This window comes from Daktulosphaira vitifoliae, unplaced genomic scaffold, assembly GCF_025091365.1.
Source record: "Daktulosphaira vitifoliae isolate Bord-2020 unplaced genomic scaffold, ASM2509136v1 Scaffold_5, whole genome shotgun sequence".
Taxonomy (NCBI): Eukaryota; Metazoa; Arthropoda; class Insecta; order Hemiptera; family Phylloxeridae; genus Daktulosphaira; species Daktulosphaira vitifoliae.
The window spans coordinates 29,198,220-29,226,197 of NW_026099576.1; the positions used below are offsets into that span (position 1 = coordinate 29,198,220).

Here is a 27,978-nt window from a genome sequence, read left to right on the forward strand (position 1 = left end):
TCATAAAAAAATTGTGTGGATCCATAAACTTTTCAATAAGTAGTTATAGCATAATAAAGTTAAAAATGTAAAATATAAAATCGAAAATTTTCACACAAAAATAGCATTCGGTAGCCATTTTCGCCATGAGGATAAGATAAAGTCCGAAATTTTTTTTTTTCATGATAAAGCATATTACATTAGCTTTAATTTAAGATATATATAAAAGTGTCAGACCTTCCGGAACATTTTCAAAAGTTAAGTTGAAAAAGTTAATTTTTTGTGAAAAAGTTGTCATTTTAAATCCCCCCCTGTGGGCAGGTTAAGTGTCAGATTTACAAAAAAAATATACCAAATGATAAGTAAAGACATCAAGCATCTATATAAAAAAAAATTATATTGATATGTTCATTTTTGAAAAAGTTAGAGCATTATTAAGTTAAAAATATAAAAAAAAATTATTTTACAAAAATCGTAATTTTTTATTAACTTTGATGTCAACTTTCACCACGAAGACAAGTCCAGAGGTCAAATTTTTTTTTTTCAAATTAAAGTATATTACATTAGCTTTAATTTAAGATATATATAAAAGTGTCAGACCTTCCGGAACATTTTCAAAAGTTAAGTTGAAAAAGTTAATTTTTTGTGAAAAAGTTGTCATTTTAAATCCCCCCCTGTGGGCAGGTTAAGTGTCAGATTTACAAAAAAAATATACCAAATGATAAGTAAAGACATCAAGCATCTATATAAAAAAAAATTATATTGATATGTTCATTTTTGAAAAAGTTAGAGCATTATTAAGTTAAAAATATAAAAAAAAATTATTTTACAAAAATCGTAATTTTTTATTAACTTTGATGTCAACTTTCACCACGAAGACAAGTCCAGAGGTCAAATTTTTTTTTTTCAAATTAAAGTATATTACATAAGCTTCAATTTAAGATATATATAAAAGTGTCAGACTTTCCGGAACACTTTCAAAAGTTAAGTTGAAAAAATTCGACTTTCTATATGCATTTTTTATATTTGAAGCCCCCCCATATATAGGGAAATAGTCTGATTTAAAAAAAAAGTATATCCAATGAAAGATGTATATAAATACTACTTCTCATGAAAAAATTGTATTGATCCATACATTTTTTAAAAAGTTATAGCACTTTAAAGTAAAAAATGTAAATTATAAAATCGAAAATTTTCACACAAAAATAGCATTCGGTAGCCGTTTTCACCATGAAGACAAGTCCAGAGGTCAAATTTTTTTTTTTCAAATTAAAGTATATTACATAAGCTTTAATTTAAGATATATATAAAAGTGTCAGACCTTCCGGAACACTTTCAAAAGTTAAGTTGAAAAAGTTCTACATTCTATATGCATTTTTTATATTTGAAGCCCCCCCATATATAGGGAAATAGTCTGATTTAAAAAAAAAGTATATCCAATGAAAGATGTATATAAATACCACTTCTCATGAAAAAATTGTATTGATCCATACATTTTTTAAAAAGTTATAGCACTTTAAAGTAAAAAATGTAAATTATAAAATCGAAAATTTTCACACAAAAATAGCATTCGGTAGCCATTTTCGCCATGAGGACAAGTGCAGAGGTCAAATTTCTTTTTTCATAATAAAGTATATTACATCAACTTTAATTTAAGATATATATAAAAGTGTCAGACTTTCCGGAACATTTTCAAAAGTTAAGTTGAAAAAGTTAACTTTTTGTGAAAAAGTTGTCATTTTAAATCCCCCCTGTGGGCAGATAAAGGGTCAAATTTATAAAAAAATATACTAAATGATAGATAAAGACATCAAGCATCTAAAAAAAAAAATATATATTTTTAGTAAAAAAATAGTTTTTAGTAAAAAAAATTGAAAAAATTTCGAATATTAGCGATTTTTAAATTTGTAATTTTTTTGGAGGTTTCCCCCATTTACGGGGAACGAGGGAAATTTTTTCAATTTTTAAGGGTAATGCCTTCGACTAGATACGATTTGTGATCTTTTGACGTATCGTTGAAAGAAATCGGTTCGGTGAGAGCTGAGAAAAAGTTGTAACAGACACAAAAAAAAATAAATAAATAAATAAACACATCATAGTAAAACCAATACCTTCTCAGCTTCACATCGAAGCTAAAAACAATTATAACTGATGCTGTGAGTTTAGTGTATTTGTATATTTGTTCACTGTATCGTTCAAGGAAATAGGTACTACAAAGTTTTGATTTAAGATTTAAATATGAAGTTTCATCATCTCGCATCTTATTTATAGTTTAAACCTTATAAATATATGTGGCCACAATTTATGCATACTAATATAATAAAAATTGATCACTTGTGGCTAACTATTTAAAATTAAAATTATATTAAAAATATTTAACTAAAAAAGCCACAAAACAATTACTATGAAATCAAGGATACCTTATCATTATCAACGCTAAACGCGTACTGATATCTCGACCGAAAAAAACCCTCTTTTATACCCCTAGTGACATTATCACTAAGTAATATTATCACATTTTGACAGTTCATACAAGTTTAATAATGAATTATTCAGTGGGCCGATATCCAAATTAATTAAATTGTTCTTATTTTTAAACATTTCTATTGCCTCCTTTATATTAAGTGCTTTGTAATTATTTACGTTTTTAATTAGTTTTATGGTTTTAATAGAGCGATTATGTGTCAATAAATGTTCAGCCACTGGAGATTTCTCAACTTCTTGATTTTTAATATTTCTTAAGTGTTCTTTAAACCTGACCCTTATATTTCTTTTTGTTTGCCCTACGTAACATTTATTACAACTTTTTTGTTTTGAACTATTTTTGAAATTAAGTTTTCGTTATATCTATTAAATTTAGCTATTTCTCTATAACCCTCAATTCATTATCAAAATATGATTTTATTCATGAGAATATTAACTAATTATAATTAACTAATATTAACTAATAGATCGGGGTGTCAATATGTTTTTAGCGTTAATATAGTAATATTGTTCTCGAAATACGTATCCGCGAATTTTTAGTAATTTTTTTGTGGCCTTTTGAGTTAAATATTTTTAATATAGTTTTAATTCTATGCATACTAATCCTTATTTTGTTACAAACAATATAATTGTATTATAATATTTATATTTCTTCATAAAATTCGATCTAAATTGTTACGGTTTGTTTTATTTTTAATAAAATTAGATTTTTTTTACTGCTTTTCTAGGCCCATTAAAGGTTCATAGTAACCTTCCTCAAAGGGCAGGTTTTTTTAACCACTGGTACTCCGGGACGAATTGTTAGTCCGTCGCTGGAGAGAGGGATGGCGACTTCAATTAACGAACTGATCTATCGCTCGGCGAATGAAGCCGCCCGTGACTTAGTTTCGATCCCCAGGCAGTGCGTGTTAAGCACTATTGCGTTACCGACTTGGCTATACCGTCCGCTTCAAAAAATTAGATTAAAATAAAAAAGTATTATTATAAATCGTATTAGACTTAAAATACATCCGATTCGAGAAGCGATACTTCTAATTTAATTATAGTGTTTATCAATGGCATAAAAACAATTTTTTTTTTTGGGAGAGTATTATTTTAAATTATGCATATATTTTTTAGTTTCGACGCGAAGCTGAGGAGGTATTAATTTTTTAAAGACAAGTTTTTTTTTTTATATCTGTCGAAAATTTTTCTTAGCTCTCACTAGACCCATTACTTTCAATGATACAAAAATATCGTAAATCGTATCTAGTTGAAGACATTGTCCTTAAAAATTGAAAAAATTTCTCTCGTTTCCCATAAATGGTAGAAATCCCTCAAAAAATTACGATTTTTAACTCGGTAAATTACGAAATTTTAGCTTCCATGTGAAGCTGAGAAGGTATTAATTTTACTATGATGTGTTTTTTTTTGTGTCTGTAACCACTTTTTCTCAGCTCTCACCGAATCGAGACTAAATTATTAAATATCAATTTGACACTACATTTAATTGCTATAATAAATATTTATTCATATGTTATACTTATAAATCATAAAACTTGTAATCAGGATATAAATAAGAAAATAAGAGTTCATTTTGCTTTTGGAATAAATCAATAATTTTTTAACATTAAACACTATGTACAGATTTGCATTGAATCTTTTCTTATGATAGTGATTTTAATAACTTTCAGATATCATTTATACTTGTCCCAACTATGCCACGACTCCACTGTCCTATGGTTTTTTTATTTAAAATTTTATTAATAACTTTCCATCTACCTTTTATATCCTTACATGTTTTAATATTTTAATTCTTTAAAGAAAAAATTACAAGCAGCCTCAATTAATTTTGTAAGGTATTTATAAGATTTTAATAAAATATTTATCAAAAAGATCTTTTCTACTTATTTAATATAATTTTTCTTTGTGCCTGATAAAAACTATTAACTCTTTAAAAATCTATTCTTTGAGACCGATAATCTCTATCTTAGTTTTAAAATTTCGAAAATAAATGGCATTATTAATTAATTAAGCGTACATATTTTGATTAAATACATTTATAGCATCATCAACATCATCTAAATTAAGTAGTTGGTTGTAATCCTCAGCTTATATAATTTAGTTTAAATAAGTAAAATTAATAAATTTAGATTTAAAGACCGAGCCAACATTGACTTAAAGTCAATGTTGTCTCTCTGTCAATGCAACAGTACTAACTAAAATTTTTTATTTCATTAAGAGGACGGATATATGACGCAAGATCAATTTTTTATTCAAATGGGCAAATGTCTTAAAGTAGTTGAGTTAAATGTTAAGGAACTTTATGATTACTGTTTCAATAAAAAAGAAGGGATGACTCAAGAGCAATTAATCTTTGCTTTTAAAATATGTTCTATTAAAATGGATTATGTTGAAGCTACTCAATTAATGAGAGATTTTACAAGAAGAAACGCACAAAATATTAACTTCGAAGGTAAAATCAATATTACGTATAATTGTTTAGACACATTACTCATCTATGATCAATATGATATCTTTCAATAGTTTCTTAAATCCAAGATTGATAGATAATTCGTTGTCGAGAAGGTTGAAACAACTAAATGAAACTATTTACAAAAGTACCAATGCCATTAAGCATTATGAAATTTCACTTTTACGACATAATCTTAATTTGTAATCAGTATTTCTAATTTTACTTCATATAAAATAAATTTTCACTAAATAAAATTATATATTAGAAGTAGGGTAAAAATGGGGATTGAATACGATAGGGAAAAAGGGGCGTGGTCTATGTGAAAGAAGTGGAGGAAATAGGCGTGACCTATGTTAAGGGGAAGGTGAATGAGATGTTAAATGAGGTGTCAAATTATGATTTTTATGAGGACAAAAGCGATGCTATCTGTATATTATCAAACATACAGATATCATTTCTACGAATTTTACAATCGGCATCCAGACGCTTAGGTATAAGCATATTATTAACATCGAAAGTAATACCACACTATAACGCTCATTGATGTACGCATTTTATTATTTAAACTATCCGTTTTCGATTTATGCATTAAATAAATGAAATATAATAAATATGTACTAAAATAAATAACACATTTTTTTAAATAGCAAAATATATATTCAAGCTATTATTAGTATTTCTTAAATATAAAATTTTACATAATTTTTAGAAAAAAAAATTATATTTTATGAACTTCATTAATCATATGATTACATTCAAACATTTTATCGTGTACAATCAAGCAATATGCTATAGTATTAGTTGGAAAATTTTCGTCGGATTCAAATTCTAATCTAATATCTACTGATGCATTTTTTCATTTTTAATTTTGCTTGAAACAGTCAGTGACAATGAGTGAAGTAGCTGTCTTGAATTCTGTCTTCGTCAGCATCGGACACGCTATCTCCTTTACGTAGAACGCCTCTTAGAATTAGGTGTACGTGTGATATGGTACAGCATACTTATCATTCGAAAAGTCCATTCACAAATTGTCATAGGGGTACCGTTCCGAGTTTAACTATACTTTTAGAGATGATAACGAACAGTACTTTGAAATATGCTTACCTAAGCGTCTCGTAGATAATAATAAATTTCTTAGAAAATGATAACTATTGTTCTGATTAAAAATGTTTATCATAATTTTAATTTGACATCTTATTTTAGTACCCCATTCTACTTCCCCTTAACATAGGTCGTGCCTATTGCCTCCATTACTTCCACATTTTTCCATGCCTCTTACTTCCCCTATAGAGATCAATCCCATTTTTACGCTATTACTAGATATTATTTTTGATTAAGTAACCATTAAAATGAATAATTTAACTTGATATTTTTCTAGAATAGTTTTTGATTAATTATCAAACAGCCTTATGGTCAAAATACTTTAAAAAAGTGTTTCAAAAATATAAAAATAAGACATTATTATTTATTTATAAATGTAAATGTATATTTGTGTATAGTGACAATGAAATTAAGTTATGAAACATAAAAATAGGGGATATATCTTTTTATTTTTATTGTTATCAATAAGAAGCTATAGCTGATAAAAAGATATTCCATTCATTTATCAAGCTGAATNAACATAAAAATAGGGGATATATCTTTTTATTTTTATTGTTATCAATAAGAAGCTATAGCTGATAAAAAGATATTCCATTAATTTATCAAGCTGAATCATTCTGTGTATTAAATAAAAAACTAATATATAGTTACATTTAATCAATTAATGATATTTTTGTTTATTTTTTTTCAGAATTCAGATCAATATTTGCACATAAGCTACATAAATTAGTCTAGTGACTAGACTTTAGGAATTTACATTAGAATCCCAAACAGGATTCCCTACATAGTCTTCTTTTTGTCTACTCTAAATTCCTGTGGTATTCTAACTTTGAAGCATTCACTCATTTTAACTTATCTCCAATCAAATTATAATTTGTCTCTTAATATAGAAAATGTTACAATATAATAAATTTAAAATAATTTTTGTCTTTTTTTTTCTATGATTCAATACTTAACAATTCAAATATATGAATCACTGTTATGATATATTTACCACTCATTAGCACTTAGTGATGGAATCTAATATAGACGATTCATGTAAAATCCTAAACTATTGTATGTCAATAAATTGTAGGAACTATATAAATTGATCTATAATAATTAACACAATTAATTAATAAATAATGGCGTTGACAATGGCGTATTTTCGAATTTTTCTGGCAGTCCATAGTTAACATTATACTTTCATTATTACTGTAATCTAATATCTATGATAATTCATAAAATGTACGTATGTTTGAGGTGGTTTAATTAAATATAATTTTATTGACTCACTTTTACATATAATATTATATTACATATTTCACAAGAGGTACCTTCTTAAAAGTTAAAACAAAAGATAATTTTATTAAATAAATTCTAGTCGTCTGTTTTTTTTTTTGATAATTCATCTATCACTTCATCATCACTAATTTCAACTTCCCTGTGAATGTTTAACATCGCCAATCCATTTAATCTTTTCTAAAACAAAATAATTACAAGAATCTATTAGTTTTTAAATTAAAATTTCTTTATAACATTTTATTACCTTAGATATTGTATTTCGTAGATATGTTTTGATTCTTTTGAGAGATGAAAAATTCCGCTCGTTTGATGCTGAAGATATAGGAAGCGTAGCCAAAATTTGAAATAATTTATTTATGCCTGGATATACAGGGTGATTATTTTATCATAACCCACTCAATTACTTACAGAATAATAATAATTTAAAAATTTTTTTTTTTATTATCTTTAGTTACACATTATTCTTGAATTATTAACTATGTAATACTTTTTAAGTTCATCCCTTATGCCTGGTAAGGGTGTCAACTTTGTTTTTTTAAATGGTAACACATATTTTTAATTTAATAAAATGTTTGAGTTTTTAATTCAACAGTAAATGGCATTTGAATTTTTAATAAAACTTAATTTGTTTATTAGATATAAACATTTAAAGTTTCAAATTTTTGAGTTAATATATAGGTATAATACACAAGGGATTACAAATACAGGTAGCTAATTGGTTTTTTATGACATCGATATTAGCAGGTACACAGCATTGTTATTATCAATGATAGTAAGGTACATTGTTGTGAGTTTATAAATACACTAACTGACAATACAAAAAGTATATCTATTGATAGTCATAATTGATAATAAACAATCCGTGACTGTGACAGCAATGTCATAAAAATCCAATTAGCTACCTGTATTTACAATCCCATGTGTATTATACATGTATATTAACTCAAAATTTTGAAACTTTAAATGTTTATATCTAATAAGCTAATAAAGTTATATTAAAAATTCAAATGCCATTTACTATTAAATTAAAAACTCAAACATTTTATTAAATTAAAAATATGTGTTACCATTTAAAAAAACAAAGTTGACCCCCCTCCAAGGCATAAGGGATGAACTTAAAAAGTATTACATAGTTAATAATTCAAGAATAATGTGTAACTAAAGATAATAATAAAAAAAAATTTTTAAATTATTATTATTCTATAAGTAATTGAGTGGGTTATGATAAAAAAATCACCCTGTATATCTGAATTACACAACTTTGGTGAATCGATAAAATTTTTTGGTTTAATATCCAATTTTTTAAGTTCCTCAGCCATAATTGGAATTCTTCTAATATCGAATTATTACCGTTTAAGTCTTCTTCGTAAAATTCAGCCAATTTTTTTAATTCTTCTGTTGTAGAAATTTCGTCGAATAGAGAGTGAAAACTTGATAAAATATCAACATGATCAAGAAATCTAAACTTTAATTGACTTATAAAAGAGTCTAAGAATGGGATAAAAACTAATATGCGAAAATAGTCTTCAGGATTATTAGTTTGTACATTTATTCTATGTACTTGTTTTTTACTAATTCTTGGAATACTCATTGTCACATTAAATTTATCAGCAATTTTCTCGGCAGCTGAAAAAATTTCTTTAAAATTTTTCTGTGCGTGCTTCTATAATCCTTCAACTCGGTCAAAGTATCTTAAGCTAATTTTAAATCAATATCAATTTTTTGAAACTGTTTTGACAGTGTAAGTCCTAATCCAAATACTTTGGAAATAGTAACTAATGTAATTATGAATTCCGGTCGGAGGATTGCAATTCGGAATGCCCTTGCTTGATTCAACGTGTCTGTATTATCCCACTCACAAATTTCGTCAAGGGCATCTACTACACACTCAAAAAGTTCTAAAAAATTACTAATTGAATGATAGCGTTCGATCCATCTAGTTTCACAGTTTCTTTTTAACGAATTTTTAGAAATATTATTTTCTGTATTCAATAACTTCTGACAGCACAGATTTTCTTTTTGGAAACACAAAAAAGTCTCTCAATTTTCCTACTGTCCCCATGCAATTGCGTATTTGAGAATCATTACAAGATACAGATACAGCAAGATTTAAGGAATGTGCAGAGCAATGTACGTATACAGCTAAAGGATGTTCTTTTTTTTCATACGCTTCTACTCAATTATACTTCTCCATTTGTCCATTGCTGCTGCGCCATCATATTCCTGACCCCGGAGATATTGTGTATCTATATCAAATGTTTTGAAAATGTCAAGTATAAGTCATGATAAACCTTTTCCAGAAGCTTCAGTTGTTGGAACAAACTGTAGAAAATCCTCATGTAATTCAAATGTTTTTAAATCAATATATCGAACGCAAATAGACACCTGTTCGATACCAGTTATATCTGCAATTTCAACGACGAGAATTAAAAAACATTTGGCTTCATTTACTCGGCCGACTATTTTATTGAGTAAAATTGAATTGCATGAATCAATTATAGCATTTGGACTAATAGGGCTTGTATATTTTATAGTACCGGAACTCTTAAGATATAATTTTCGTGATGCATCACCGCGAGCTCTAAAGCGTAATAAATTAAGAAAATTTCCATCGTTTATATCGGTGTTATGAACGGTTAATTTTCCAAATTCACGAAGAACTTTTTTTTTTTTTTCACGACCGGCACTATTGCGGACCGCCCTGGAACTGCTGTGAGGTATTACTTCAGGGTGGCTCTAAATTCACCATGACCTCATGGTGGTATATTTTGTTGACAACATAAAATAACTGTTTCAATAACAAGAGAAATGTTTTTTCTATTTTCAAAAATTTGTCATGCCCGAGCAGTGTCTAATTGATTTTCAATTGACAGATGTATATTATTTTTCATATCTATAAAATTATCTGCTTCTGAGACGGATTGTTTGTGGTACTGAAGTGTGTTATGATTTTTAAACGTTTCCATTGCATGTTTCCAATTCTGAAAAGGTTTCCAAACCAAAGCGCCTAGTGTTTAAGAATTTATTCCAGCGCCTAATTTAGCATACACAAAACGTACAGAATGCGCCATTTAATTTGGCAGAATATGCTAACCACGGAAAAGTATGCAACCATTTTTATTGAAATTTTAAATTTTTTGATCGTTTCTCTTTACCATTAATTATTGCAGTATTAGGGAATTCAAAAGTAGGTTCGCGCTTCCTAATTTTTTAAAAACTTCTTCTTTCTCTACGTCCGTTAACAAGCGGTTAAAATAAAGTCCAATATCAAAATGTTTAAAATGAAGTTCATTTTTTGTATCGATATTATTAGATTTTTTTTGACGTTTTACATTTTCGACATTATTTGTACTAGGCGAAATCGGTCGTGAAATTGCCGAAACGATAGAATTATGGTGGTCAAATTTTTCTTGAAGATTTGTATCATTGTTTCTTTTTAAATATTGTGTTAATGACATTTGCTGAGACATTTAAAAATAAATAAATTATTTTGTACTCACTCGTATATCTCTAGAAGCAAAATAAGATCAACAGAAAATATCATTAATTGGAACCAGTTATCTTATAATATTGGAACGCGACGTTCCGTTTATATTCGTATATGATAGAGTAACTGACGAGTGTATAAATATGTAGTGTGCGTTATGTTTGAAACGCACCACTGGGCATTGATGACGCTTATTGCATATGAATTATAGCTAAAATTTTATAAAAAAAAAGATTAGAAAATATTCATAACATTTTTCGGGTTTATATTTTCAATTATTAGTTGCACTCGTGTTGCTCTCAATTCACTTTATATTTCTCTGAAGAAGAAAAACGAGTTATATTTATGTATAGGAAATATCAATGTTAATATTATTTTATGAGATCAATCTAGAAGGTTTGAAATGAAGTATTTTGTGTAATATTGGCACGAAGTTAATATCTACGTGTCAGTTTTTAATTTATACAATACGGTATTTTTGCTCATTTTATAAAAGTTTTTGTTTAACCATTTTTTTTGAGCTCTAGTGCATTAAAAATTTGAATTAGTTGTAAAGTTAATATAGTCAAGGTTTTAACTTAATAAGTAACTTTTGTTTTATTTTTAATAAGATAGTGTTCAGTAATTGTGATTAGTGGCGGATTTAATGTCATAGTGACATTGGTATTATAATAATAGTAATACTATAAAATTTAAAAAAAACCCAGCACAGGGAAGTCGCGGCACAGTGGTGACGTGGCATTGATGGATCAAGTATAATGATATCTAACAGTGATTAAAATCACTATAAAAAAAAAAACGCTTCGATGCAAATCTTTAGATAGTGTTTAATTTTAAAAAATTGGTGGATTATTCCAAAAGCTACATGATCTGCTAGTTCATTATTAATATCCTAATTAAGATAAAGTATGTCGAATGAAAAAGGGATTATTAAAAAATATTATTTCTCATAAAAAAATAATGTTGATCCATACACTTTTCAATATGTCATAGCATTATAAAGTTAAAAATGTAAAAAATAAAATCGAGAATTTTCACATAATAATAGCATTTGGTAGCCATTTTCATCGTGGGATATAATAAAGTCCGAATTTTTTTTTTTTCATAATAAAGTAAATTACATTAACTTTAATTTAAGATATATATAAAAGTGTCAGACTTTCCGGAACATTTTCAAAAGTTAAGTTGAAAAAGTTAATTTTTTGTGAAAAAGTTTTCATTTTGAATCCCCACCTGTAGGCAGGTAAAAAGTCAGATTTATAAAAAAAATATATCAAATGATAGGTAAAGACATCATGCATCTATAAAAAAAAAGAATTATATTGATCCATACATCTTTCAAAAAGTTATAGCATTATAAAGTTAAAAATATAAAAAAGAATTTTTTTACAAAAATCGTATTTTTTTTAATAAGTCTAATGTCTGTTTTCACCATAAAGATAAAATAAAGTCCGAATTTTTTTTTTTCATAATAAAGTATATTACATCAACTTTAATTTAAGATATATATAAAAGTGTCAGACTTTCCGGAACATTTTCAAAAGTTAAGTTGAAAAAGTTAATTTTTTGTGAAAAAGTTATCATTTTAAATCCTTCCCTGTGGGCAGATCTAAAGTGAAATTTATAAAAAAAATATACCAAATAAAAGGTAATGATATTATGCATGTATTTAAAAAAAATTATATTGATATGTTCAATTTTGAAAAAGTTATGGCACTTTTAAGTAAAAAAAATTGAAATAATTTCGGAAATTAGCGATTTTTAAATTTGTAATTTTTTTGGAGTTTTCCCCCATTTAGGGGAAACGAGGTAATTTTTTTCAATTTATGAGGGTAATTTCTTCGGCTTGATACGATTTGTGATTTTTTGACGTATCATTGAAAGAAATCAGTTCGGTGAGAGCTGAGAAAAAGTGGTAACATACACAAAAAAAAAACACATCTTAGTAAAACCAATACTTTCTCAGGTCCGCATCGAAGCTAATAAGATGTTGGATTATAACAGGAATCAATTTTATCCAAAATTTCATGGAAGAAATAATAAATGTCATGAGATATTTTATATTTGATAAATAACGATTTCGATTTGTCAAATTTTTGAAACCAATGATATTTTTCCGTAAAAATACAGTCCGAGATTTTACGATCCGGCTCTTCACTCTCCGCGATTTTACGTTCCATAATTCTACGGTCTGTAATGTGTCTTTCCGTCGATATACAGTCCGGCATTATACTTTCTGTTGTTCTACGGTCCGTAAATATTTGTTCAGAAATATTATTTTCCGTTATTATACATTCCAATAATTTTTTCCGTACTTATATAGCCCCCCTCTGTCATCAGTAAACAAGGGGAATACGTCAAATAATTAGGATTTTAATAATCGGTAAATTTCGACTTTTTTTAAACTTTTATTTTATAAAACTGTCATAACCATTTGAAAAATTAATAAAGCAAACTATTTTTTTTCTTAAATACTATAGGTATTATTATTTTATTTGGTATACATTTTTCCAAAATCTGAACCTTTTCACCCACAGAGAGACATTGAAAATGACAACATTAGAATAAAAAGTTAACTCTTTTGAGAATGTTACGGAAATAAATGGAGCTTCAAACATGTGTTCCCTTAGCCAATAGCTGAGGGGATCGTAGTGATGCAATCTAATTATAAATAATATAGAGACGGCCACAAATAGATGGACTCAAGTCTATGATAATGATGATGAGGATAATTTACAAATCATTTGTGATAAAATCAATTTATTTTTATAAAACTTAATAAATATATCCCTAATTATTAAGTAATTGTAAGTAAAAAATCATTGAAAAAATTGTAAAAATTCAAGTAGCACAGTATTTTAGTCTATTTTGAAATGAAAAAGTAAGAAGTTGAACAAAAAACACAAAAAATAAATACTAAAAATAGTCCACTAATTATTTTGATATAATAATATATATATATATATATATAATATCTGTTAAATAAACACGTGTATACACTACGATTAATTAATCTTATAATAAATTTAATTTTAAAATTTTAATTTAAAAATTATTGATACACAAATAATATCTTTCTCGAATAGAAAGCGTTACATTACAACATTAACTAAAATTAATAATTTTTAAAACATATGAGGTTTATTTTATTTTAAAAGATTGTTAGTTAATTAATTTAAAACAAAAAATAGTATTCTGCAAAGTGTATTTCAGAAGTAATGTAATGAATTTTATATAAATGATAAGAAATACAATTTTGGAGTTAAATGATAGTATTTATTCTTTAAAATGACCACCAAAACCCAAATCTGTACAAAATATTTTTATACCATTTGGAATTTTCAGTTTTATATCTTTGTAGCGAAAGTTGAAATACTTGTTTAATATATCATATAATTTTTTATTATTTACATTCTTGAAATTGTTTTCAAAATGTTCAAAATTTTAGTCAAAAATATTTAAGTCAAAAAGTTCCTTTCTTACAATTTCAGCAGTCTTAATGTTATCATTTATTTTAATATTTTTAATTTTTGATTGCCACTCTTTTAAATTATTTAGAGCTTTAAAACAGGAGTTGAATGATTGAAAAATTGTAGAGCGTTACTCATACAAGTTAGTAATGGATAGAAAGTAATAATAGATCTATTAAGTAAATTAAATTTTTCAATTATTGTGAAGTCAATATCAATAACTTTATATTTATGTATAATATCATTATATTTTAGTTTATTAAAATTCATATCATAAAATGCTTTAATGGAACATTGAAGATTATGAAATTTTACTATTAGTTGTAGTAGAATAAACTCAATATCATTGAACCGTCCTAATTTTTTATTAAAATTTTTACAGATTACTATCTCTGTATCGCCATCATCAGGTTGAAAATGATGTTTATTAACTGTTTCCTGTTCATATCACAATAACAGTAGTCTTTTGTTAATTCAATTCAATTTGTGTGACTAAAAATTTCATTCAATTTCTGAATCTCTTTTTCTGTGCTACAAAAAAATGTACAAGAGTTGACGTTATGTGAAGTAATTAAAGTTACAAGCATCATTAAAATATCCATAATTACTATATATATATAAATTTACTATACTAAATTTTTTATACTGTATTAACATTTTAATTTATATATAAATATAAATTTATTTTTTATTACTTTATGAATCAGGCCACATATGTATTTTATTTGTATAGAATAAGTTTTATTTTAAAATATTACGATAATTTTTTATAAAATTCATATGTTAACATGTTGATTATTGTAAAAAAATCGCATCTAGTCTGGTGAAAAAAATATTTAATTTATATTAAATAATTGTATATTATTTATCCACAATTCAATTAATATAATATACATTTTTCTGATTTGTCTGCATTGCCATTTTGGAGATGCTTATTAGTCATCACAATTTCGGTGAAAATTTATTATATAATTTTTGGGGGGAGTACCTTGGGAGTACTGTGATAAACCTCTTTTATGTGCAGTAGTAGTTAGTTGGAATAATGTTTACTGTAAGCCTTTATTGTCATGTATAGAGTAATTAATTGTATTTTGCAATCTGCTAAATTGCAATTGGCAAAAGATTAGGTGAGGGTGACTACGTAACTTGGCATTGTGAACCGTCGAGAGAACCAGCTGAACAGAACTTCGGGTGATCAGGGCCAATCCGTTTATCTAGGCCACTTATGAAAGGGTGGTCGATATAAGCCGACACCGGTCAGGGACTCAGAATAGTCAAGCAATATTACGTATGAGCACGCCGACCAAGCCGAGAAAACCGTCTCAACAACCTGTAGATACAAAGCGGTTAAATAATCGCCACAATATGGGTGACGGGAACGATCGCTTCCGCCCACGCACAAATCGTACGGCGCTACTAGCGCAAGAAACAATAACAAGCACAGTCCGAAGCCACGCCGGCAGGAAGTGTCAGAACAAGGGAAGGGCAGAACAGGGTTAACTTACAAATAGATCAGCTGTTCATGTAGATCAGACTGAGAGGGTGATCAGGTCACAGTCATATTGCACTCCGGTTTTATCACTAGATAGTGATCGCAGTGCTTCCTCTTCACGTCCGACCGGTTGTATTAATACTAGTTAAAACATGTTTTTCACCAGTTGCCTAATTGATTAATTGAAATTAATTAAAATGGACATATGTAAGTTCTCTCAATAAATGTTTGCTATGATATTTTTATTTTCAATAAAATTTTAAATATTAATTTTAAATAAAAAGTTAAATGAAAAAGAATTTTCGCGATCTCTAAAATAATAAATGTTTGGATACTGTTAATTTACGGGGAACGAGATCATTTTTTCAAACATTATATTTATATAATTTATACAAATACAAATAGTGATATATTGACGTATTGTTGAGTTTAATCAATCCAAGTGGCAATAGACACACAACAAATTTTTTTAATAAATACATAATGTGTGATGTATTAGTTATACTATAATAACATAATGTTAACGCATGGAATCTCTTATAATTATTCGTGTAGATCTTTCATAAAAATATTTTTTTTTTTAACTCTCAATATGTAGTATTGTTATAGCTAAACTAACATCTTTTATTATTGTTTTTAATGCGCAGTTTACAAAAATGGCGCAACATGTTTTGAGAGTGTATGAAAACTAGTCCCGAGACAATGATATACAATGATTAAAGCCATCAATTTTTAAAATATACCTACTCATTAAAAATCAGAATAAGGGCGTATAATAACAATAATATTTTTAATAAAATAGAGAATATTTTCAATATTTACAAATAAAATTCAGCCACAGCTTTTATGAAAGAAAAAATATTATTTAATACTAAACTGAAATAGTTGTCTTAACTATCCAAAATGTAATATGATATATATACATAGTCAGTCACCATAAAGACTAATAGAATTACCAATATTAGATTACTTTAAATAGTGTTATATGATAAGGTTTTGTAAAAAAATACAAATTTTATGTCAAAGTTGTGATAAGTTTAATTTAAAAAAAAACAATTTAAAAATGAATACATATCTATTACAAAAATAATTTGACACTAAAATAGAAATTGTTATATTATGACTTTTTTAATTAAATTATTAAATTTTTTTAACATTTATTAATTATGAAATTTGAATATTTTCAAATGTTGTTAGTTAATCACCTACTTTAAAATAATCTAGTATTCTGAATTAATGAAGTCTAGGTGTAATTTAAACAGTTTGACACAAATGATTAAAAGTGCATAATTTACTGGAGTATAATTTTAGTTTGTTTCATAAATCTCTTTCCATAAAATCCAAAATTTTCACAAAATGTTTCTATACCGTATGGAATATCGCGTTCTGAAACATTGGGGCAAAGACTTAAAGGTAAATATATTTTTTTTAAATTTATTTTATTAATGGGCATAATAACTTCATTAAAGTTTATAAATTTTTCATCATAAATATTTAATTGAGAGAGTTCGTTTCTTAAATCTTCATGTTTTAAATCTTCATTTATTTTTATATTTGAATACCTCTTTATTAATTTTTGTAGAACAATAAAAACAGGAGATTCGTCGTGTAAAAATGTTAGTGCATCTTTCATACAAGTTAATAATGGTACGCTAATTTCGAAATCTCTATGAAATTTCCTGTTACTTGCTATCGAAAATATTTCCTGATTTTCTATTTGAATATTTATCTTACTTATTAGATCAATCCTTGCTAACAAATTGAAATCTCTAACAAATGCGTAGTAAATTGAACTCAATATTATTGAACCAATCTTCATTTTTTCAGTTAAATTTTAAATAGTTACTGTATTTTCATTGGGTCGAATATGATCATTAATGTTAATTTTATCAAGTTTCTCATAGACATTGTTAGTTTCTTTATAATTATAAAATTCCAAATCTTTGGTCAACTCAATCCAATTTTTATGAGTAAAAATTTTATTCATCTTCTGAACCATTTCTTCATTTGTGTAACACAAAGAAGTGTAAAATGAAGTAATTAAAATTATGATTATTAGCAAAATACTCATTCTTGGCTTTTATATAGATATACTATACTGAAGTTTAAATACTTTAATAAAATTTAAATGTATATAAAATGCTATTTTATAGTACTTTATGAATCAGGTAACATAGGTATTTTATTCGTAAAGACTAAATCTAATTTTAAATATGATATATTTTATAAAGTACATATTTTCTTGATTTTTGTAACAATCTCATATCTAAAAAAATAAAACAAAAATAGCTCTTGGCCTTGTAGTTGTTCATTGTTTATTCTTTATTTGAATTTAATATTTTAAATTATAGACCAATTTAGCCCTAATACTTTATATGAAACAGAGAAAAGCGAATAGAAAATTTTTTAATATTAAATTTAATATAAATCAATAATTAAAAATATATTAGAATCAGACGACGCACTATTAAAAACCAGTACATTGGTTATTATGAATTCAACATGTGCATAGAAATTATAATTATTTTTTTGAAACAATAAACAGTTATTGAATTAAGACACGGAACCGCTCTAGGCTGCCACTCACTCGATATCTGCTGTCTACCTAAGAATATGACAATCGGTGGACATCGTGCTCTTCAGGGGTGGGGCCTTGACAACGCCGGCGCCCATAGTGTATTTCTAATTATGCGTGCTGTTCTGTTCCGCCCCTTATCGATATTCTTAAAACTCACTCTAAACTTGTCAAAATAGACAAGTGAGTATTGGTCCAGTGTTTCTCTTCATAAAGACTTGACTAATCCAGACACAGTTAGCCTTGTAAATACATAATAAATATTATATCAATACACCTTTTGATATCTTATACCTCAATTACTTATACGTTACCGAAAAGGTATGACTTAATATTATGAATGGTGGTTACACACGTAGGGATACTACCAAGATACAGTTTTCTACCGTTCTTACGTATTTCATATACTTAGTAATGATCTATATCCAGGCTGCTAGCCGGAGAACTGGCTTGTCTATGGGAATAGCACACTNCGCACTCGCGTACTATGTTTTTCAAGCCCTTCCAATAGAAACGCTGCTCGGTAGGTTTCTTTCCATCCTGGACGACACGACGGTGCATCGTCATGGTATCGCCAAATTGCGTCAAGACCAGTTCTTTCGGTAATTTTAAAATACACTAAATCTGCGACACTCTTCTCAAGATTCTTAATTTTTGGGACTTAGTAGTTTTTTCTAATTTTTTCGAACTTGGAATATTTTTCAAAACAAATGATACTTAGAAATTTTAAAGTGAATTTTGTTTTTATGAATCTTTTAATTTTAATTTATTTGTTCATTATATAATAATGTTTTATTTATTTATTTTTCTTGTTGTGGAAATAAACGTCAATTAATATTTAAAACATTAAACTTTTTTTTAAATATTTTACTTTAATAATAAATCAAAATTAATTTTAAATATGTATTTATTGGTACAATCCATTGTCAACTTCTCTAATTGGGTAACTAGTTTTAGAGATTAATGCCTTTGTTCTAACGAACATCGCACCAAAATTTTTTTGAATCTTGTTTTGACTAGGGCAGAGGAAGTTTCAAAAAATATCTGGTGTCGATCTCTCAATAAAATATACTCTTTAAAAAAATACTTATTCAACAAAGATAAAAAAATAAAATAAGGACAAATTGCAAAATTATATTTATAATAAAAATTTAGAGTGTTTAGAATATTTTACAAGTAATATCAGTCATAGAATTTGTGTAATTAAATCGTTTGTTTTTAAATGTGAGTCGTTTTCGTAGATAATTATATTGACTATATGGCGCGTAGTGTGAAACGTATACGTAGAGCATTTAATAACAGAAGAAATTTTGGATTATTTAAAGTATTATTTCATGACATAGGACATAAGATGAGTACAATTTAATCTACGTTTTCGAATCTCAAACAATCTATTGCATAATAAACCATTAAGAGAAATTATAGAACTTAAAAAAAATATTTAACATAATTTATTTAATACTATTCAAACCCGAGATACCCATACTTATCCATTTTATAGAAATGCAAATTTTAATGACTATAGTGACAAGGGGGCGACATGACAGTATTACAATAGTAATGATAGAAATTATTATGACAACTGGAAAAGAAGTTTTATTTAAGAGATCTGGATTTTAACGTGAATAATTTTAAAGATAGAGAAAACAGTTATGAGGGGGTAATAATTATGTTATAGAGTAGGTTAAACGATTAAATAAACATAAATATTTGGCTTTGATTTTTGTGTGAACTAATGATGAATTACTTACTGGGGCCATTATAATGGTGGTTAAAAAACAAAATTGTATGGTTAGACTTTTAGTATAGATAAAAATTTTAAATTTAAAATGAGTACTTAGTTTAACGTTAGAGTAACAAATATCATTAGAATATTTTAAAAAATAGCATACGTTATATTAAATATCAAAATTAGTATTTGTGACTCATAATAATCGGTCAAACGGCTATTTAAGTACAAAAGTTAGACTAATCGTATTGAAATTAGTTTCTATACAATACGCACAATAATGTTAGGCAATTTACATAAAAAATGTTAGTTTTAACAAATAATATACAACATCATGATGATGATGTTAATGATTGATAAGGAACTCTTTAGTCTCTATCCCAACCATTTGGGTTCGGCTCTTCCTTACAATGATTTGACAGAATTAATACACCGGCTGTCAACTGATGCAACCTCATTATGGCTAAGGGAACTAGTAAGGGAGCAACGTGTGTTTCACTATTAAAGTTCTCGTATGTTCACCCATCTGAGACGTAATAGCAAACAGCGCAGCTGAACATCAGTATTAAGATGTCGAAAGAATAATCCATTGCGCTCCTAATAAAGAATAATCAATATTTTATAAAAACGGAAACATTTTAAAAGAAATTAATTTGTTGAACTCCTTATAAAAGTTATACACTCCAAATAGTGTATTCATATTTACATGAAATATTTTTATGTTCTACACCAATAAATAACAACAATGTAAGTATTTTTCTATTAAAACTGTATAAAATATTCAAAATATTTTTTAATTTAAAAATTAAAGTTAACTGAGTACTCCAATCATACAATGTTTTCTTTAAAAAATATGTATATTGTGTATACCTAATACACTCATAATTTAGAATAAATATATAATATACATTTTTTTTTCGCATTTTTTTGTGTGCACTAGAACAGATGTAGATATTGCCAAAATGAATTTTTTTTTTAATAAATAATAATAGATTTTATTGTTTAACTTCACTATACTTTATTTTTATGTCACTTGTTTTAAAGTTACATATCAAAAATTGATACATATTAAGTTGGAGTTGTTTAAATAACGATTGTTAAAATTGTTTCTCAAAAATATGTTTTTTCGTCTAATACTATTAGATTGTATTATTAGTCGTATTATGATAATCAATACAATATATTTCATTAGGATATGTTATTTTAATCAATAGATTAATATAAGGTTGAGCAAATTATTTTGAGAGTAGCGATAAAAGTGTTTTTTGGTATTTAGAACTAGAGTATGCTTAAATACTTCACGATTTTACGCACTCGCGTACTATGTTTTTCAAGCCCTTCCAATAGAAACGCTGCTCGGTAGGTTTCTTTCCATCCTGGACGACACGACGGTGCATCGTCATGGTATCGCCAAATTACACGCTGTGATTTGACTACCGGTATTACGGCCGGTGTGTCTACGTCCAAAGAAATGCCTATATGTCCTTCTAACATGAAATATTCGCTGTTCTTCTTGCTGGTCTCATTATCGTTTTTACTGGCATTATCCTTGAGTAATTGTTTCATGATGGATGAAAGAAACGGGTCGTCATTTTGCCACTCTTGTATCACCTCCTCCCCCTCCACCGTAAACGACTGTTTATCAGAAGCGCTGTTTGTTTCGGTTAAGGCTGTTCGATCCATTTTTTTGTTTTCTTTTGTATGTTATTATGGTATATGATAAGCGCGTTTGTCCGGTGCGTACCGGTTTCTTTTTTTTGTATTAATAGTAGTCGAACGATTGTTTTCAACTAAAGTTGTTTTCGGCCCATAAAATGTTTACGAAACTCTCGAATTGCACTCACGTAAGAGTCATTATTCTTATAATAAGCTTTTACAATGAACGCACGATGAGCACCCGTCCACTGCTCCATTATAATAAAATCGCAATGAAACATAATTAGGCATCGTCTAGCTATCTGAAACCGGATTTGCCGTTCCCCTATATTGTTTTGAACAAAAGTTATTTATAAACAAAATGTGAAAGGTTATTATGGGACACCTTGTAATTGAAGTTTACACACAGCTACTGTACATTAATTAATAAAGAACATCGTAGACCTTAATATAATAAAGTATAAAGCACGATTTAAAATAATATTAACTTCTATCATGAGTATAACCCTTGACTGTAGTCATGTGGCATTTTATACAAGCAAAACGTGAGTAACTAGGTATTGTTAAACAACGCAGCTATAAACAGCTATTGTCAAAATGGCTTTCCAGTGTATTTTAAAATAATAATTTTATTGAGTAGTTAGTAAAGTTAGGAAATTTAAATTTATATATAATTTTGTTATACCTTAAGTGTGACACGGCCACGGCGTTGTCACACGTTTGACACCCCGAAGTCATGTCAGCTCCTTCGCAGCAACCGCTCCACTGTAAACCGGACCGTTACACACACGCGTTATCATCGTGGTGTAAAGTCCAATAAATGCCTAGTGTCGAATATCCACCACAATAATACGGCCAAGCAGTCAACTTCATGGCACCTAAATCGTTTTTTTTCAAAGTCCGTCAACCCAACCGAACCGCCACCGCAGTTTCGATCATTTTTGACATTCTGTCGACAGATCCATTTTAGTATTATTGTTACTTTTGGTTTTCTTTTATTCTTTTGTGTTACCATTATTTTTTTATTAAACGGCTCGACGCCACTTGGAAAACTAACCCAGTGTTGTCTATTTTATTCGCCACCTGTTTTTCCCGTATCAAGTGATATAACGATTGTTACGTCGCTACTTAGAGGGTGAGCCTAAATGCCCATCGACAGTATTCTAAGGAACCAACGGGGGATAGCTGGCTCTGGTATATCTGCTTTAGGTACTGAAGTTCCCTATTTAATTTATATTCCTTTAGAGGAACTACCAAGGGTCGCACTAAAATATATATATATATAACAATTTTAGTTAACAAGGATATAAATAAATATTTATTAAGTGATCGAAATATTAAATAGATAATACAACCTGCTGGACACCTAGAGATGATATAATCCAACAGGGAGCTGACGGTCACACACACACACACAATATATACGTGGTAGAAAGTTAAGTTAATTATCAGACAAAGTAGTGATCGCAATGATGGTAAAAGGTCAACTGTCGATAGGGATATCTTATTGTGGCACATTGGCCGTGAATTGCAAAAGTGTTTATATGTGCAGTCCGGCCTCCTGTTAGTATTGTTGTATATCACTGTGTTAATTATATATATATATGTCTATTAAACGGTACAATGATATTATGGGAGACAGACATATGGGCACATGCAAATGTGATCGTATTAGGGATAAACAATAAAATGATAATTTCAATTTTTGAAATTAAATTAAAATCTACTTGTAACTGTGATTTAGATTACGATAATAAAGTTCATTCGCTATCTGTAGCTGTAAATAAAATAAACTATTTAGCACCTCAGAAGTGTTGCCTCTGTTGTAAAATAATAATAAAAAAATAATTTAACTAATAAAAATTAATATACAAACTATTTAATTTGTTTTAACTGTAATATGAACCAACAACTAGTGGAAAGCCTTGAAAATAACCGGGATGATACAGGCAACGNGTGGAAAGCCTTGAAAATAACCCGGATGATAAAGGCAACGTATTGTTCTTTTTGTTGATGAACGATAGTTATTGTAATTTTGTGAAGTGAAAGTGATTAAATAATTAGTAATTTCATATTAATACAATTACTTAATTATTATTTTTATTTTGTACATAATTTTTTTTAGTGTGATATAAAAATAAATAAATATATACCTACAATTAAACATCATATAACAAGGTGGTTAAATCCACACAATTTTTGGTAAAAGTTGTGCTCCATAATATAAAGTAAATTTACAGAAAAAATTCAAAATATAATAAAAATTATTTTAGTTCCATGACTATAATAGTTTATACCATGACAGTCAATTAAACTATTGTTTTGGTTACAGTGATAAAGAATTTGAATTATGATATTATAATGCGCATTCTAAAAATAACTGGTTGATTTAAAAGTAGTCAATTGTTATAACTTAACTTACTTACTAATTTGGTTTTTTTTTTTTTATCATAAGCCTTTATTTAAAAATGTTATGGCTCAACAATTAATATGTGAAACAACAGTAAATATTACAAATGCATACATTTACACCAAAAGAAGTAACAGGAGAGAAAACAAAAGTGAAATAAAAATTATTTACTAGAGATATTCATATTATAAGTTGAAAATATAATAATAGTACTGTAGCCAATCATTATGAGTAAGTTAAATGAAGCAGCCAGCATACAAAAGAAAAGATTCAATTGAGTTACTAATGGACACATTAGGGCAATTAAGGTTTAGAAAAGGATGGGGATTAGTTNGGTTACAGTGATAAAGAATTTGAATTATGATATTATAATGCGCATTCTAAAAATAACTGGTTGATTTAAAAGTAGTCAATTGTTATAACTTAACTTACTTACTAATTTGGTTTTTTTTTTTTTATCATAAGCCTTTATTTAAAAATGTTATGGCTCAACAATTAATATGTGAAACAACAGTAAATATTACAAATGCATACATTTACACCAAAAGAAGTAACAGGAGAGAAAACAAAAGTGAAGTAAAAATTATTTACTAGAGATATTTATATTATAAGTTGAAAATATAATAATAGTACTATAGCCAATCATTATGAGTAAATTAAATGAAGCAGCCAGCATACAAAAGAAAAGATTCAATTGAGTTACTAATGGACACATTAGGGCAATTAAGGTTTAGAAAAGGATGGGGATTAGTTATACCATGAGTGGCTAGGAAGTTGAATAACAAGGACCTATTGGAATTGAGAGAAAGGCAAAATAATAAAAAATGAGAGAAATCACCAATAAATTTCTCTTAGTGAAGGTGACAGTAGGAAACAGAATTAAGGTTAAATTTGAAGGTGAAATAGGGTAGAAGATTGTGACCAACTCTTAAGCGGGAAAAATGGACTAAAGATTGCCTCAAACTTTGCTCAATGGCACCGATCAATCACCCCATACCTCTCAAATCTTCCCTGGTCCCATCGTCTTGATCTCCCCCCGCAAATCTATTTTGGGTCAAAATATAAAATTAAAATTTTGATATTCTAAAACATTTATTCATATTTATTACTATTTTATGTTAATTTAAATATTTTATTTACAATAGTTGTGTTTTTAGCTTACATTCAGATATATTTTTTTTAATGTGTAGTAAATTATTTTATATTAATGCCTTTACTATTAAGTATAATCAGAAATCTTGGATTTACATTTAATAAACATCGAGAAATCAGTTCTATCATCTTATTTAGTCTTTTATTTCTAAAGAAGTATTTTGAAAATAAATAATTATTCTTATTATGTTGCCATAGTGATTAACAATTAGTAAACTTTAATAAATATCATTGAAAAAATTAAAAAATAAAAGCTACGATTTCTCATTAAATATTTATCATGGAAGTTGACTCAATACATGAAATATATCAAAAACAACCATTTCAAGATAGTATGAACACAAATATTAAAGATCTTGAAGATATTACTCAAGAAAAGTAAATTTTATTTTTTCTAATACTTGGCAATAAATAAAAAATAATTCAGAAAATTTATTCAAAATAATTCTCTGCTTATGTTTAAAAGCGAAAGTTATTAATTTTATTAAATAAATTCATAGAATAGAAATATTGCATTTATTTACTATCAATTCATATAAATTGATTATCTCAATTATTTAAAATTAATATTTTTTAGTGAATTACGCAATAATATCACCATAGAGAAAAATAATTCTCCTAATTGGATAGTTGCCTCATTTAATGATGTTTTTATGTGGATACAAAAACATTTAAACAGATTTTTCAAATGTGATCAAAATTTGTCAACTAAGCAGCCTAAAAATCAAATAAATGTAAGCATCTAATAAATTTTTTTAAAGTTACTATAATAAATTAATATTATTATAAATTATATAAAAATAATGAGGTATACTGAAAATTGTTATTTGTATCTTCTTGCACTGATTGATTTACATTAACTTTAGATCATTAAATTAAATGATTTGACAAACCGTCATAAAAATTAGCCAAACTTATGAACCTTAATTGGTAGAAAAATAAAACATTTATCAAAATACAATAAAAAGCTTAGAGTCAAAAAATGTAAAACTCGTTAAAAAAAATATGAACTTACAGTTAAATTATTTAAAATTAAACCTTATAATAAAGGTGTTATTAAAAATCTTGTAACTGTATTTCTAACTAAATTAATGGAAGGCAAAGAAATGTTAATAAATTTTGTGTCACTTTACTTTTAAAAGTGATCACATCATTTCAATAATTTATTGGTATATATATATATATTTTTTTTTTTATTCAAATATCTGTGTCTAGACAAACAAGGTAATAAAGTTTTTTTTTTTTTTATTATAGTACTTAATAGCATACTATTTTATAAGGATTTTTCCTTTATAAGGGAATGAGTATTAGTTAATAAAGTTTATATCCCAGTATTTTAAACTCTACTTATGATGTATATAGCCCTCTAATTTTCTTAATCTAATTTCTCCCGTATTCTAAAATACATAATTATTATACATTTTTTTTTTTTTTTACATATCTTTTTTGTTGTTGATTACTGTTATTGCTTCTATACTTTGTTGAATGGCTTCTTGTTCTTTACGGTTAATTTCTAGTTCGCACAATAGTCTTTCCCCTTGTTTTTCTAATTTTTTTTTCTGATTTCTTTGTTTGTGAGTGGGCCAATTCCTCTTGGGTTTTGTTGATTTCTATAAGCTTTTTTCGATTTCTTGTTTTTGTTTTGTTATAAATATCTCACATTAGCGGGCTGTGCCAATTTCTGTTAAGTGTTTGAGTGTATAATTATAGTAAACCTAGTCATGTAGTTCTGCTAAGAGAGGGTAGGTCCTTTCCTCTTTTTCTTTAAATATTTTCATTACCCCATTAACAAAAGGTGACCAGAGACTTTTCGTTAATAGTTGTGTGTACATTTTAACCAGCATTAATGGTGTCCCTTCTAATTTTATTATTTGATCTGTATCTAAAATACCAGATATGGCCCCACTTACTAAGACAATGTCATATCTTCTAAACATTCCAAATTCAATATCTATAATATAAAATTTGTAATTCTTGTCCATATTTATTAGTACTCTTTGCGTAGGAATTAATTTCTGAGATTATGTTTATTAAATCAGAATGGGCGGAGGTAAAGGCGTCTTTAAATTTATTAATTTGTTCTTTTAGTGCTACTTCATTAGTATAAAATTGTTTAAGTTGTTTGTCAGTAGCCACATTACAGCAAAAATGAAAAAAATTTCCAAAAACTTAATATTAATAAATTTTTGAAAAATGTCTAAACTGTTTTCCTTAATGTTTTTGCCTACTAGTTTTAATNTGAAAAATGTCTAAACTGTTTTCCTTAATGTTTTTGCCTACTAGTTTTAATATTTTTAGAGGCTCGTCCATAATATTATAGTAGTTAGAATCTTTACTTTCACAGTGTTTTTCGATTAAATAATCATTTTGTTCATTTTCATTCGTTTTACTTATCTTTGGGGTATAAATTAAAGGAATACTGTTGTTGTATAAAATTGTATCCGGTATTTCATCGAAGAAGGCGCCAGAAGAAATAGTTATAGCAAGATTTGTTTCAAATGATTTTTTATTTTTTATTATTAGTAATATAATTGCAAACAGGAATTTCATCTAAAATATAAAATAAAATAACAATGTGCCCCTATAGTTTAAAAAAAAAATCGGCTATTTCCATTTTATTTATTGCTATAATATTATTATACATTATAATTGAATATTTTTCTTAAAATAAAACCGAATTTCAAATATTTACAATGAAGTATGT

At 27.0% G+C, this 27,978-nt stretch overlaps 3 protein-coding genes and 1 long non-coding RNA gene across 11 annotated transcripts in view; 2 read left to right on the forward strand and 2 right to left on the reverse strand.

The window, feature by feature from the left end:
- Nucleotides 1-6,940, forward strand: part of LOC126907778 (uncharacterized) — a 10,944-nt gene extending 4,004 nt beyond the window's left edge. Inside the window, exons 3-4 of the mRNA XM_050689372.1 lie at nt 4,685-4,918; nt 6,711-6,940. Of these exons, the coding sequence (XP_050545329.1) occupies nt 4,685-4,918; nt 6,711-6,754 (278 nt within the window). The 3' untranslated portion in view covers nt 6,755-6,940. The remainder of the gene's footprint in view (nt 1-4,684; nt 4,919-6,710) is intronic.
- A 459-nt stretch (nt 6,941-7,399) lies between these two features.
- Nucleotides 7,400-8,894, reverse strand: LOC126908289 (52 kDa repressor of the inhibitor of the protein kinase-like; the record flags this gene model as incomplete). The annotated part of the gene is made up of 3 exons (XM_050690204.1): nt 8,559-8,894; nt 7,548-7,667; nt 7,400-7,480 (listed from the first exon to the last, which is right to left on the reverse strand). Coding segments are annotated over exons 1-3 (537 nt in total), but the record flags the coding sequence as incomplete, so codon positions are not given.
- A 10,253-nt stretch (nt 8,895-19,147) lies between these two features.
- Nucleotides 19,148-23,297, reverse strand: LOC126907782 (uncharacterized). The gene is made up of 3 exons (XR_007704614.1): nt 22,725-23,297; nt 22,398-22,661; nt 19,148-20,653 (listed from the first exon to the last, which is right to left on the reverse strand). It is a non-coding gene; the product is annotated as an uncharacterized LOC126907782 (long non-coding RNA).
- Nucleotides 23,298-25,474: 2,177 nt separating this feature from the next.
- LOC126907776 (uncharacterized) overlaps nt 25,475-27,978 on the forward strand; it is a 19,100-nt gene continuing 16,596 nt past the window's right edge. For 2 of the 8 annotated variants that reach the window (XM_050689370.1, XM_050689371.1), the window contains exons 1-2: nt 25,479-25,652; nt 25,852-26,008. In XM_050689370.1, coding sequence (XP_050545327.1) covers nt 25,555-25,652; nt 25,852-26,008 — 255 coding nt within the window. In that variant the 5' untranslated portion in view covers nt 25,479-25,554. Of the gene's footprint in view, nt 25,653-25,851; nt 26,009-27,978 lie in introns of all 8 variants that reach the window. The other 6 variants (XM_050689367.1, XM_050689366.1, XM_050689365.1 and 3 more) reach the window with 6 other exon arrangements.